We start from the raw sequence: 14,415 nt of genomic DNA, 5'->3' as shown, positions 1-14,415 counted from the left end.
TTGAAAATTTTGAATTCATGAATATAGCCATTATTACTTGAATTGGATGTTTAAACTCATCTCTTTTTTCTCTCTCTTTTTTTATTACCAGATAAGATTACAATATAATGAAATCTCATATTACGATTCGTAATATATTAAAATAATAAGTTAAAAGTTTATACATATGACAAGATTTCAATCTAACCGAAGGTTCTAGGGTCTTCAAGATGTTTTACTTGATGACAGCTAATTTTTCCTAAAAAATATCAAAAAATCAAAATCAAAATCGTCTAGAAAAGAATGATAATTCAGCTAATTTACACTGTTTTTTGCCATTTTATATTTATGCAAAATTTATTTAAAAAAGAATGATAATTCAAAAAATTGAAATGCCCTTTCAAGGGATTATTTTATTTTAGAAATAGATCTATTCGTCATCTACATATACAATGACAACGGTTAGTCTTTCTCGACAACACAAAATAAACTATGTGAATAATATTCAGGATAGAATTTTTAAAATAAGTGTGGGTTGTCGATTAATGGATGTGCACGATAGTTTTGAAAAAGAGAAAATAGGATTTTAGATACGAGATATAATGACTATTCACAAGTAAAACTAAAGAAAAAAATATTAGTTTTGCTATTAAAAAATTAAATAATCAGCCTAAAATTGAGAAGACACTGAAAGGTGAGTGTATTTTTTTACATAATTTACCCATTTTTGGGGTAATTAATCCAATTTTAATTGAACCTTACATATATATTTTTTATATTGCAAAATAACACAAAGAAAATTACATTAAAATATGCCTTATTTTAATGTTTGTTGGGTATTTAAAGAGGAGATGATCTCTTACTGTTCCCAATTGGTTGATCAGTTGGGGGTTATTATTGATTATTGCATTGCATATGCATTTACTTACCAAAGTATTACTCAAACTAAATATTTCTTTTTATTTTAAGTAATAATTATACTTTATTTTCTTGAAAATTTTGAATTCATGAATATAACCATTATTACTCGAATTGGATGTTTAAACCCATCTCTTTTTTTCTCTCTTTTTTTATTACGAGATAAGATTAGAATATAATAAAATCTTATATTATGATTCGTAATATATTAAAATAATAAATTAAAAGTTTTTACATATGACAAGATTCCAATCTAATCGAAGGTTCTAGGGTCTTCAAGATGTTTTTACTTGATGACAGCTAATTTTTACTAAAAAATTTCAAAAAATCAAAATCGTCTAGAAAAAAATGATAATTCAACTAATTTATACTGTTTTTTTCCATTTTACGTTTATGCAAAATTTATTTAAAAAATGATAATTCAAAAAATTGAAATGCCCTTTCAAGGGATTATTTTATTTTAGAAATAGATCTATTCATCATCTACATATACAATGACAATGGTTAGTCTCTCTCAACAACACTAAATAAACTATGTGAATAATATTCAGGATAGATTTTTTAAAATAACTGTGGGTTGTTGCTTTATGGATGTACTCGATAGTTTTGAAAAAGAGAAAATAGGGTTTTAGATATGAGATATAATGACTATTCACAACTAAAACTAAAGAAAAAAAATATTAGTTTTGCTATTAAAAAATTAAATAATCGGCCTAAAATTGAGAAGACACTGAAAGGTGAGTGTATTTTTTTGCATAATTTACCCATTTTGGGGGTAATTAATCCAATTTTAATTGAACCTTACATATATTTTTTTTATATTGCAAAATAACACAAAGAAAATTACATTAAAATATGCCTTATTTTAATGTTTGTTGGGTATTTAAAGAGGAGATGATCTCTTACTGTTCCCAATTGGTTGATCAGTTGGGGGTTATTATTGATTATTGCATTGCATATGCATTTACTTACCAAAGTATTACTCAAACTAAATATTTCTTTTTATTTTAAGTAATAATTATACTTTATTTTCTTGAAAATTTTGAATTCATGAATATAGCCATTATTACTCGAATTGGATATTTAAACCCATCTCTTTTTCTCTCTCTTTTTTTATTACAAGATAAGATTAGAATATAATGAAATCTCATATTACGATTCGTAATATATTAAAATAATAAATTAAAAGTTTTTACATATGACAAAATTCCAATCTAATAGAAGGTTCTAGGGTCTTCAAGATGTTTTTACTTGATGACAGCTAATTTTTACTAAAAAATTTCAAAATATCAAAATCGTCTAAAAAAAAATGATAATTCAACTAATTTACACTGTTTTTTTCCATTTTACGTTTATGCAAAATTTATTTTAAAAAATGATAATTCAAAAAATTGAAATGCCCTTTCAAAGGATTATTTTATTTTAGAAATAGATCTATTCATCATCTACATATACAATGACAATGGTTAGTCTCTTTCGACAACACTAAATAAACTATATGAATAATATTCAGGATAGATTTTTTAAAATAACTGTGGGTTGTTGCTTTATGAATGTGCTCGATAGTTTTGAAAAAAAGAAAATAGGGTTTTAGATACGAGATATAATGACTATTCACAAGTAAAACTAAAGAAAAAAATATTAGTTTTGCTATTAAAAAATTAAATAATCGGCCTAAAATTGAGAAGACACTGAAAGGTGAGTGTATTTTTTTACATAATTTACCCATTTTGGGGGTAATTAATCCAATTTTAATTGAACCTTATATATATTTTTTTTATATTACAAAATAACACAAAGAAAATTACATTAAAATATGCCTTATTTTAATGTTTGTTGGGTATTTAAAGAGGAGATGATCTCTTACTGTTCCCAATTGGTTGATCAGTTGGGGTTATTATTGATTATTGCATTGCATTTGCATTTACTTGCCATATTATTACTCAAACTAAATATTTCTTTTTATTTTAAGTAATAATTATACTTTATTTTCTTGAAAATTTTGAATTCATGAATATAGCCATTATTACTTGAATTGGATGTTTAAACCCATCTCTTTTTTCTCTCTTTTTTTATTACCAGATAAGATTAGAATACAATGAAATCTCATATTACAATTCATCATATATTAAAATAATAAGTTAAAAGTTTTTACATATGACAAGATTCCAATCTAACCGAAGGTTCTAGGGTCTTCAAGATGTTTTAACTTGATGACAGCTAATTTTTACTAAAAAATATCAAAATCAAAATCGTCTAGAAAAGAATGATAATTCAGCTAATTTACACTATTTTTTTGCCTTTTTACGTTTAAGCAAAATTTAAAAAAAAAAGAATGATAATTCAAAAAATTGAAATGCCCTTCAAGGGATTATTTTATTTTAGAAATAGATCTATTCGTCATCTACATATACAATGATAACGGTTAGCCTTTCTCAACAACACTAAATAAACTATGTGAATAATATTCAGGATAGATTTTTTAAGATAACTGTGAGTTTTCGTTTTGAAAAAGAGAAAATAGGATTTTAGATATGAGATATAATGACTATTCACAAATAATATTGAAAAAAAAATATTAGTTTTGCTATTAAATAATCGGCCTAAAATGGAGAACACACTAAAAGGTGAGTGTATTTTTTTACATAATTTACCCATTTTGGGGGTAATTAATCCAATTTTAATTGAACTTTATATATATTTTTTTATATTGCAAAATAACACAATGAAAATTACATTAAAATATGCCTTATTTTAATGTTTGTTGGGTATTTAAAAGAGGAGATCATCTCTTACTGTTCCCAATTGGTTGATCAGTTGGGGTTATTATTGATTATTGCATTGCATATGCATTTACATACCATAGTATTACTCAAACTAAATATTTCTTTTTATTTAAATAATAATTATACTTTATTTTCTTAAAAATTTTGAATTCATGAATATAGCCATTATTACTTGAATTGGATGTTTAAACCTATCTCTTTTTTTCTCTCTTTTTTTTTTTATTACAAGATAAGATTAGAATACAATGAAATCTCATATTAGAATTCGTAATATATTAAAATAATAAATTAAAAATTTCTGTATATAACAAGATTCCAATCTCGAACCGAAGGTTCTAGGGTCTTCAAGATGTTTTTACTTGATGACAGCTAATTTTTACTAAAAAATATCAAAATCAAAATCGTCTAGAAAAGAATGATAATTTAGCTAGAAAAAAATGATAATTCAAAAAATTGAAATGCCCTTTTAAGGGATTATTTTTTTTTTAGAAATAGATATATTTGCCATCTACATACACAATGATAACGGTTAATCTTTCTCGACAACGATAAATTAATAAACTATGTGGATAATATTCAGGATAGATTTTTCGAAATAACTATTGGTTGTCGCTTTATGGATGTGTGCAATCGTTTTGGAAAAGCGGAAATAGGGTTTTATAGATTCGAGATATAATGACTATTCACAAGTAAAACTAAAAATAAAAGTATTGATTTTGCTATTAAAAACCTAAAATTGAGAACATTGAAAGAGAGAAACCGATAACCGCTTAATGTAGCGGTTATAGGCAGTTTCTTCTATCAAAATAACCGTCGTCATCCACTACCCCATTATCCCATCGGGAGGCCACATAACGATAATTTATTTTACAGCAGTCGCAAGTCTCATAACTATTAATTAACACATTTTGTAAAGCGCTAACTATTCTACAATTGAATCAAGTAAGTTCTTTTATTATAATAATTATTTGTTCATTAGGCAATCACTTTTTTCTAGTTTACTATGGCATATTTTAATGTACTTTTCTTTGTGTTAATTAAATTGATAGAAAATCTCAATCTATCCTAATAATTTTCTACAATTAAGAATACAATTGAAAAGGCTCTTTGACGAAGGGGAATGAAAATAGAAAATATAGAATGTACACATGAACGACTTAATATGTAGAGAATGAATATAGGTAATACATGACGAGAGAGAAAGAACTTGAACTCTTATTTTACTAGATAATTGAACTTTTTTATAATTGAATTTGTTGAGATATCGACAACCTATAAGAATAATAATTAAAAAATAAATCTTTTTTTAATATCAGCAGTGATCTTACAACCTTTATTATTCATTCACATTTTCTTTTTAGGAATTTAAAAAACAAACTGTTAAAGCTTCTCTTTATGAACTTTTGTCCGGAGTCTACCGATAAGATAATATGATGAATGAACTACTATTGTGATGATCTCTATCTATTCATCTACTTTGGTTGATCTGGTTCAGGTGTTTTTTTGTTTCTAGAAAACCCTAATTTGTTTATCTTTGAATTTGATCACAAATTCTTAAAACTAAAAGAAATAGAATTCGAATGCAAACTAAACATTAACCAAATGAAAAAGATACAATTTCCTTCTAATCAACCAAAGGCAAAAGATACAATTTCCTTCTAATCAACCAAAGGCAAGATAAGATTAAACATCAAAGCCAAATTATTTAAGAACCCTAACACAACCCACTAAGCACGATTGCCACGACGAAATCCAGGGCGTCCGATTGGACCAGCAGAACTGGAAGCCCCAGGATATCCAGAAGAGCCAGGTCCCGCCGCCGTAAACGGCGTAGGACCACCACTTCCGCTGCCAGAAGAACTAGACCCAAGGTGAAATGGCGGCGGCGGAGGGAGGTCCTGCTGTGCCAGAATGCATAAACTACTAGCTGCTTCATCGTCCTCGAGCCTATCCTTCTCCTCCAACGACAGTTTCTTCAGCTCCTCCAGGGAGGCCTGGAGCAGGGCCAACTGTTCCATGTTCATCTCCTCGATCGGCGCGTCCCACCAGCGCTCCCTCCGATTCGCCGCCCTCATCTGGTCAAGAGCGTGGCCGCGCCGCCTCTCCTCCTCCAGCCTTGCCTTAAAATAGCTCATCCGCGAGTCCATCTCCCTCACGACCCCGCTCTCGCCAGACTCCTTAACTTGGTCGGCCTCGGGTTCGACTCGCCAGTCTTGGCCCATGAAGACCCCGATGACGGCGTCTAGATTTGGGGCACCGAATGAATACGCCTTGTTGGTCGGCGAGAACGCGATCACCGCCACCTTGGCCCCGCAGAGAATTGAAAGCTCGTTGGCCTTCTTGAAGAGGCTGGCTCGGCGCCTGGAGAAGATGAGCGGCAGGTTGATGTCTCTCTGCATCTTTTCCTTTGCCATGGCTAGGGTTTCTAGGGTTTCTTTTGGTCAATTCACAGAAGAAATGGCTAGGTTTGATCGGTATTTAAGGAGGAGATCGACCTCTTGCTGCCTACCCACGTGCCATTTACAATTCTGGTGGCATTATTGAATTCATTTTTATACTTCCTATGGTATTAGTGATAAGAATTAATGTTTTTTCTTTTCTATTTTCCTTTTCTTTTGAAAGAAAATAAAATTCTTTTTTTACTTTCCTTTTTGCTTGTTTTGGTAATAATAGGAATTCTCCTCTCCTAATGCAGATAATAATATAATAATTATACCTAATTCCCGTTAAAATCTGCATTACTCATTCCACACTGTCGACACTTATTTATTTGTATAATAATTCTCATCTCAAAAAATAAAAATAAAAATTGACCCCAATTATTAAAGGTAGGCAACAATAGAAATAGGAAGATGCATAGTATCCCTAAAGAAAATTTATATGTAGGGCAATTTTGTGAGTGTTTCTTATGTCTTTTTGAAGTGAATTAATGACGGAAAAAAAGGGGGTAAATATACACCACTCAACAACAATATTGTAATTGTAATTGTAATTGTAATTGTAATGACCCTTTGGTGGTTAGCCACCTCTACGATCCTGGGTTTGTGGCTTCAAGGATCTAAGTTAAGTTGTCTTCTTTTAATATTTTTATCATTGTATCATAAATTATACTTTATCTTAATTAACTAAGGTTAGCATCGCGACATTAATAATGTCAATTTGACTCTTACTATTTTTACTTAACAAAAAACAACGGCACAAAAGGACTAGGATATATAACGGGAAAAAATAACGAACTACTATAAATTCGTTGGGACTTAAAAGTCGGTGGCATGACATTTATAATGTCGACATAACTTTTAATATTTTCGCTTAGCAATGAAAAACGCCAAAAAGGACGAGGATAACAAAAGCTTTAGTAAACCACAACCAACACTGCAAAAGTTGAAGGAAAAATCTTTTTATATAGTCCTAATATTTGTCCATTGTACTACTCCTGTCATAGCCACGGTCTCTCTCTTCAAGCGTGCATCAGTGACAATTGGTCATTTTCATTCCTAATTTTGGATTCTTCAGCCATCTTATATACACCCCCCCCTAAACTCTTATTCATCGACCTTAGATTGCGAACGAGATGGTGCTTGGGATTTGCTTGTTAGTGTGTGCCAAGTGTTGCTCCTCTTTGCATTGAAGGCAATGGTTGGACTAGTAATGCATTGAATTTAGTGTTCTCGAGCAATCTTATTTGGGTGTTTGTTTGGCCTTAGATATGTTCGTTTCTCTTCCTTTCTTTTCTTCTTTTTTCTTTAGTTTTTGTTGAAATTCATTATGATTTTTGGTTTTCCTATTACTTTCTTTGGTCGATCCATTGATTTGCAGCCCCTACGATTTTATCTAACCCCCAACACCCCCCCCCCCCCCTCCCTCCAAAAAAAAAGAGCTTGGGACCAACCAAAATAACCAACAAATCAGGCAGCAAATAATAGTGCTATGCTCCAATTTTCTCCTATTCACCACGTACTCTCCTTATTCCAATCTCCCAATATATAAAAGATTACTTCTGCTAATTCACTTTCTCATTTCCATTTCATCAGAAAGTTTGGGCTAATCTTATACTCAAAATAGACTCCTGCAACTCAACCCCATATGACATCTCCAATGGTCGATGAAGAAGATTTTCTTTGGTCAATGAAATGTTGCAACCCACACAATAACTAATGAACGACAAAATAGACTTATTAAATCATAACTAATAAACGACAAAAATATTGGGCCGAAATAAAACAAAAGAGAATTAACAAAGTTACAACGGATCATTATAACAAAGCTTCAAAAAGAAATCAAATAACTTGAACATAGCTAGGATGCTACAAATATAGTTGGAGTAATAGCAACAACAAAAAATCTAAAAGATTATAAAAACTAGTCACTAATAATTAATTATAAACGACAAAATAATAAGATTAGAGCATTTATACTACACAAGACTTCATGTTTTGTCTGAAATGGGTGAAGATCGTTATCATATCTAGTTCTATCATTTTATAGACTTTCAATTATTAGATCATAACTAATAAACGACAAAAATATTGGACCGAAATATAACAAAAGAGAATTAATGAAACTACAACATATGATGATAACAAAGCTTCAAAGGGAAATCAAATAACTTGAGCATAGCTAGGGTGCTACAAATCTAGTTGGAGTAATAGCAACAACAAAAAAATGTCAAAGATTATAAAACTAGTCACTAATAATTAATAATAAACGACAAAATAATAAAATTAAAGCATTTCTACTGCATAAGACTTCATACTTTGTGTGAAAGGGGTGAAGGCCGTCCTTATATCTAGTTTTATCGCTTTATAGACTTCCAGTTATTAGATTATAACTAATAAAAGACAAAAATATTGGACCGAAATAGAACAAAAAGAGAATTCATGAAGCAACGACATATGATGATAGCAAGGCTTCAAAGGGAAATCAAATAACTTGAACATAGCTAGGGTGCTACAAATATAGTTGGAGTAATAGCAACAACAAAAAATGTAAGAGTTTATAAAAACTAGCCACTAATAATTAATAATAAACGACAAAATAATAAGATTAGGGTATTTCTACTACATAAGACTTCTCGCTCTGTGTGAAAAGAGTACTAAAAGCCATTATTATATCTAGTTTTATCGCTTTGTAGACTTCTAATTACTAGATCATAATTAATAAATGACAAAAATATTGGACCAAAATAGAACAAAAGAGAATTAACGAAACTACAACATATGATGATAACAAGGCTTCAAAGGGATCGAAATCATAAATAACTTGAACTTAGCCAGGGTGCTACAAATATAGTTGGAGTAATAGCAACAGCAAAAAATGCAAAAGGTAAAAAATAGTCACAAATAATTAATAATAAATGATAAAATGAAAAGATTAAAACGTTTCTACTGTACAAGACTTCCACACTCTATGTGAAAGGGGTGAAGGCCGTCTTTATATCCAGTTTTATCACTTTTAAACCACTATTTTTGTATGTAATTTTCCTTCTTCTCTTCTATTCTGTTTGATTATCCCTAAAATGTTTTCAAATCGACAGTATATACAACATATTATTCCCTTGAAAACTGTAAAACAACCATTGTATTATAAGAGACTGATGAGAATGGCATAAACATGTGTGTGTGTGTGTGTGTGTGTGTGTGTGTTGGTGTTTGTGTGTGTGTGTGCGCGCGCGCATAATTTACTTATAACTAGACCCTGTTTCAAACGGCGGAGCTCGAACTCGGGCCTGAATCAGATGGAGGAGGACCACCTGCGGACAGAGGAGGACCACCGGCGGACGGAGGGGCACCACCTTCGAAATTACTGACGACCTTCTCCCGCGTCAAAATGGCCACCTGATTGAGGGTCCCAATTTGCACTTCCTCCATCGCCACCTTCAGCCGCTCCAACTGCTCAAGTTCCATCTCTTCGATGGGGGCCTCCCACCAGTTCTCTCTCTGTCTGGCCATCCTCTTCTGATCGAGAGCCCGCCCGCGCCGCTTCTCTTCTTCCAGCCTCTTCTGCAGACCGAGCAGTTCCGCGTTCAGCTCCTCCGTCGCGGCGGCGTTCCGGCGAGCCTCAGTTAATCTGTCCGTAAGGGTTTCCGGGCGTTGGCTCTCACCCAACAGCGGGCCGATCACGGCGTTTACATTCGGCGATCCGAACGAATACGCCTTGTTCGACGGAGAAAACGCAATCACCGCTACATTGGCTCCGCAAAGAGTAGAAAGTTCGCTGGACTTCTTGAAGATGTGGGAGCGGCGTTTGCGGAATTTGACTTGACGTCTGCGCTCATCCTTGGTCTTTGCCGTGGGGGCACTCTTGGAACCACTGGGCTCTGATCGTCCTTCCATGGCTAGGGCTTCGCTACAAGGAAGAAGATGATCGGCATATGTTCTATGGAGCAGTGCCCTGAGAACAAGGTTTAATGGGTATTTAAAGGCAGGGCACCATGATTGATTCCTAATTAAGGTGGCAAAATACAATGTATGTGATATTGGGAAGAATTCATTACTTGAAGGAAAGGTCGAAATCCAGATATCTTTCCTTAATTGGGAGAATCCGAAATTAAGATTACATACACTATATATTGCCACTTCATCACTCATATAGAAAATTTAATTATCCAGAATTAATATTGATTAAAACTTTGCTCATTTTTATTAAAAATGAATGATAATCCAAGAAATTGAAAGGTCATTTCAAGGATTATTATTTGTTTAGATGTGTTGATCAGTATCAATTATGTTGCCCTTGAAAGAAAAAATAAAAATTCGTCTAAGAACACTCAAAATCCCTTTATTATAAAGATCTAAATGCGGGTTAAAGAGAATGTGGATAGAAATGGAATTGTCATAAAATGTTATTTGGTTGCTACAAAAGGAAAGAAATAATTTATTCTCTCGAATTAATTAATGGAAAGACTCTCTCATCACAAAATGAATGAAAAGTCTTTTGATTATACGAAATGAGTATTAGGGTTTAAGTTTTAAAAGTTTAGGGTCTACGATTACAATTTTACCATCAAATTTAGTGTGACAAATCCCTTCAAAGTTGATCCAACCATAGTTATTGCAGCTTTCTGCCGATCGAAGAAAGACCCCCCTCCGCCGCCGTAAATCACCAGAAACCACTATATATGATCTTTCACCTCTTCCCCAACAGATCTGGCCGAAAATATTTTTTTAACAACATGCCACATGCAATTACTACCTCTGACTATTTAGGTTAACTTTGATGTAATTTTGTAAGTATTGCTCATTGAAGATTTAGCATATGGTAGGGTTGATGTAGTAATAACTCAAAATTTTAAGGATTTCTGGAAAATATTTTGAGGATTTATAGTAAGGGAAATGGTTGAGAGATATGAATCCACCTAAGGATAAATTAATTATTTCCAAGTATCTATATATATAAATATTACTTTAAATGATCCAAATATAGGAAAATATATAAAATATATATATGTATGTATAGGCCCAATAAATAAATAAAGAAAGGTGCATATATATGAAATTTGATCAATAAAAATTAATAAAAAAAATTATAGAAAAAACACATGGTTGAGATTATCCTAATTAAAAAATTTAAACTAAATTAAATTCTCAGAGATAAAGTTAGGACAATAATCATTACATATGGATAGGATAAGTAATTATTAACTGGAGGAAATGTAATTATTTTTGAAATATCTGGAGGACTTGGGAAAGAAATTTCAAATTTTTTAAGGTGCCAAAATTCAATTTTTGCAACCTAGAAGAGGTCAAAATGTAATAAACAAAAGCTGACTGGGTCTAAGTATAATAAACATGGGTCGAAATATAATTTTTGAAACTCTCGCCACATGAACAATACAATGCACTTTCATCTCTGGCCATCGTGACACCGCTTCGAAGGCAGGAACATATGGTAATCATGGCCTTTTGGTCAACAATGGCCATTGAAATTTTTGAAACTCTCGCCACATGAACAATACAATGCACTTTCATCTCTGGCCATCGTGACACCGCTTGGAAGGCAGGAACATATGGTAATCATGGCCTTTTGGTCAACAATGGCCATTGATTGATGGATTTTGGCTAAGGTTTGGCTATGAATTGAAGGGTTTAGACCGAAGCTTGAGAAGCCTATGATTGAGGGCTATTGGTGAGAAGGCTTATGTTGATGAGAGTGAGAGGTTTAGATTGCGATATTGATTTATTGTAGTTCTGGGTGTGTTCTGGTAGTTTGCTAGAAAATCGTGATTCGCTAAAGCTAGGGCTTTTGTATTAAAATCAATGATTTTTGGGGGCTTTTTTTTAGGAAAATTGATGGTTTGGGGAGGTGTAGATGGAAGAGAATAAGAGATCAGGGAAATGCTTAAGAGAAAATGGTGAGCTTTGAGAGACTTAATTTGGGTGGTGGTTGGAAAATCGACCCTTATTGAGAAATGAACCAGTCCAGCGACTAGTTCGATTATTCTAGCACCAAATGGGTCATTGATCGACCATTAAAATAAAAGGATAGAGAGAATGAGAGAAAATAAGACAAAAGGAAGAAAAGAAAGGCAACAACCCTAACAGATCATTAGTGGCGAATGGACTTACTAGAGAATGACCAAAAATTAATGGAGAACCTGTCATTTGCTTGCAGTGTATATGCTAGGGCGAGTAGTGTGCATGATTTATCAGTTGAGTTACAACATTCATATTTCATTGTTGTGATCTTCGTACCATTTAAATTGCAATTTGGCCGTCTTATTTCTGTAAATTGCATTATTGTTGTGGTATTAATAGTATAGATATATGCATGGCAATCATGTTTCATATTTTTGTGGTTTTAGGAATAAAGGTGGATTAAAATTAGTTTATCACGGATGAATATGGCATTTTCATCCCAATCTTAGTGTGCGAGATCATGTATCTTGATAAATAATTTGGTGGATTCCCTCTTTAAGTTATACGGTCGTGTCAAAATATGAAATATTTCATATTGGTTTCATCCATACATAAAAATATTTTCACTCTTAGAATTTTATCTCTTATGTCAACATATTCAAATGCGTCAAGTAGTTAGAGCTCTATCAAAGAAAAAGAAAAAAAATTCTGGAACTTGCAAATGTTTATTCTAATTTATGTTTAATTTGAAGAAAACCTTGTGTTATTGGAACCTTTATCAATATTTTTAGTTTTTCCTTGGCTTATTGTACCATTGAAAATTCTAAGATTTTATTATGTCTAAATGGGTATTTAGGCCTTTGATTTAGAAATTTATGCTATTTTGAATATAGTACTTTAATTCAAGTTCAATCTAGATTACTTTGCATTCTAAACTCTAATTACCTATTTTATCTTTATTTTTCTTAAAATTTTTATATAAGGGGATAAAAAGAAAATTTTAAGAAATTATTAGGTGAAAACATAATTATTGAAAAAAAAAATCAAATTCTCAACTTTATAACCTTGAAAAAATAGGGTTTTGCTAAATGTGAGTTTTCACTATGTTGTTGCTCTAAAATCGCAATGAATATGTGAAGTTAGACTTTCAACTGCACTATCACAACGAAACCCTTTTCTTATAAGGTTTTCTTTAATCGAACCTAATCACATTACCACTACACCATGATGACCTGCTTCTCTCTTCAAAGCTATGTCAAGATGCTCTATTTTCCTCTTTTAAGCTCTACCACAATGCTCTTTCTTCTCCTTTCCATGATTTCTCCATTCATTGTTGTTGACCCTTTCTTCTCTCCCCCAACCTTCAATTGTTCTAATTTTATTCGTACAAAAACTGTGTAAGTGAGTTTGTAGTTTCTCTAATTATTAAATTATACTCTTGTTGTGAATCTTAGACATAGACATTGAGGTGAAATCATAATAAATTTTGATGTTGTATTTTCTCTTAATTTTTGTGTAGTGATGACTATGCGCAATTCAGTCCTAACAAGAAGTATTAAAATTACCTATAACAAAATAATAGCATCTTCATCATTGATAAAGCAAAAATCTTGGCCTAAAACAAGACTTGAAAATACCGTAAAAAAAAATACAAAACAACTATATCCTGAGATCCCATGTACAAGGCAACTGAAGTCGAAGAAGAAAATTATAATTTAATGTGTTGATTGTTTAGCGAGCACTCCAAATTAATTTAGGACATCAAAAACCTAAGTTTTTATTAACCACACCTTGTTAATCTTGAGACGATATGCATTTTGTCTATAATAAGATGTATTTGTTAAAATACAATTATTATTCTTAAAACAAAAATTAGCGTTACTTTGTAAAAAATTATTCGATTGAATGAGGCAAAGCTAGCAAATGTTTTTAGGGGATATGTTAAATATACTACAAACAAGTTTGACAAACAACTTTTACAAATTGACATGGTAGACCCAAATTCAATATAGTTCTACCTAAATTTATAATAATCTTACTCAAAATTAATAATAAATCTAAATAAAATTATAATAAATTTGAATAAAAATATTATAACTTTATTTGTGTCATGTTAATCTATAAAAATTATTTATCAAACTTATATATGAAAATATCATTTCCCTTCCCTTAAATCATTCTTATATGCATTAAATAAATAAAAGATTCCAGTAATTGAAGGTTGGCTCCTTAATTAATGTCAATTGAAAAGTGACATAATGCAGTGTATGAAATGATTGAAGAAAATGGAAGGAGGAGACTACTCTTAAAAACATTATTATTTAGACGAAAATGTTATTTAAACACTCAGTCTTAATACTTCATATCATATTTAT

General features: G+C 31.5%; 2 protein-coding genes across 2 annotated transcripts; both read right to left on the bottom strand.

Moving 5' to 3' along the window:
* Window positions 1-5,410: 5,410 nt before the first annotated feature.
* On the bottom strand, window positions 5,411-6,097 carry LOC127802263 (agamous-like MADS-box protein AGL62). Its single transcript, XM_052337976.1, has one exon. It carries the CDS (start codon window positions 6,095-6,097, stop codon window positions 5,411-5,413), a length of 687 nt encoding a protein of 228 aa, XP_052193936.1.
* A 3,288-nt stretch (window positions 6,098-9,385) lies between these two features.
* On the bottom strand, window positions 9,386-10,018 carry LOC127802262 (agamous-like MADS-box protein AGL61). Its single transcript, XM_052337975.1, has one exon. The coding sequence runs from the start codon at window positions 10,016-10,018 to the stop codon at window positions 9,386-9,388; it is 633 nt and encodes a 210-aa protein (XP_052193935.1).
* Window positions 10,019-14,415: the final 4,397 nt, after the last annotated feature.

This window comes from Diospyros lotus, chromosome 5 (assembly GCF_014633365.1).
Source record: "Diospyros lotus cultivar Yz01 chromosome 5, ASM1463336v1, whole genome shotgun sequence".
Classification (NCBI taxonomy): Eukaryota; Viridiplantae; Streptophyta; class Magnoliopsida; order Ericales; family Ebenaceae; genus Diospyros; species Diospyros lotus.
This window is presented reverse-complemented; position numbering and strand designations above follow the sequence as displayed.

What these genes read in the sequence shown, in the direction of transcription:
- LOC127802263 (XM_052337976.1), bottom strand. Translation starts at nt 6,097, where the DNA reads ATGGCAAAGGAAAAGATGCAGAGAGACATCAACCTGCCGCTCATCTTC.
- LOC127802262 (XM_052337975.1), bottom strand. Translation starts at nt 10,018, where the DNA reads ATGGAAGGACGATCAGAGCCCAGTGGTTCCAAGAGTGCCCCCACGGCA.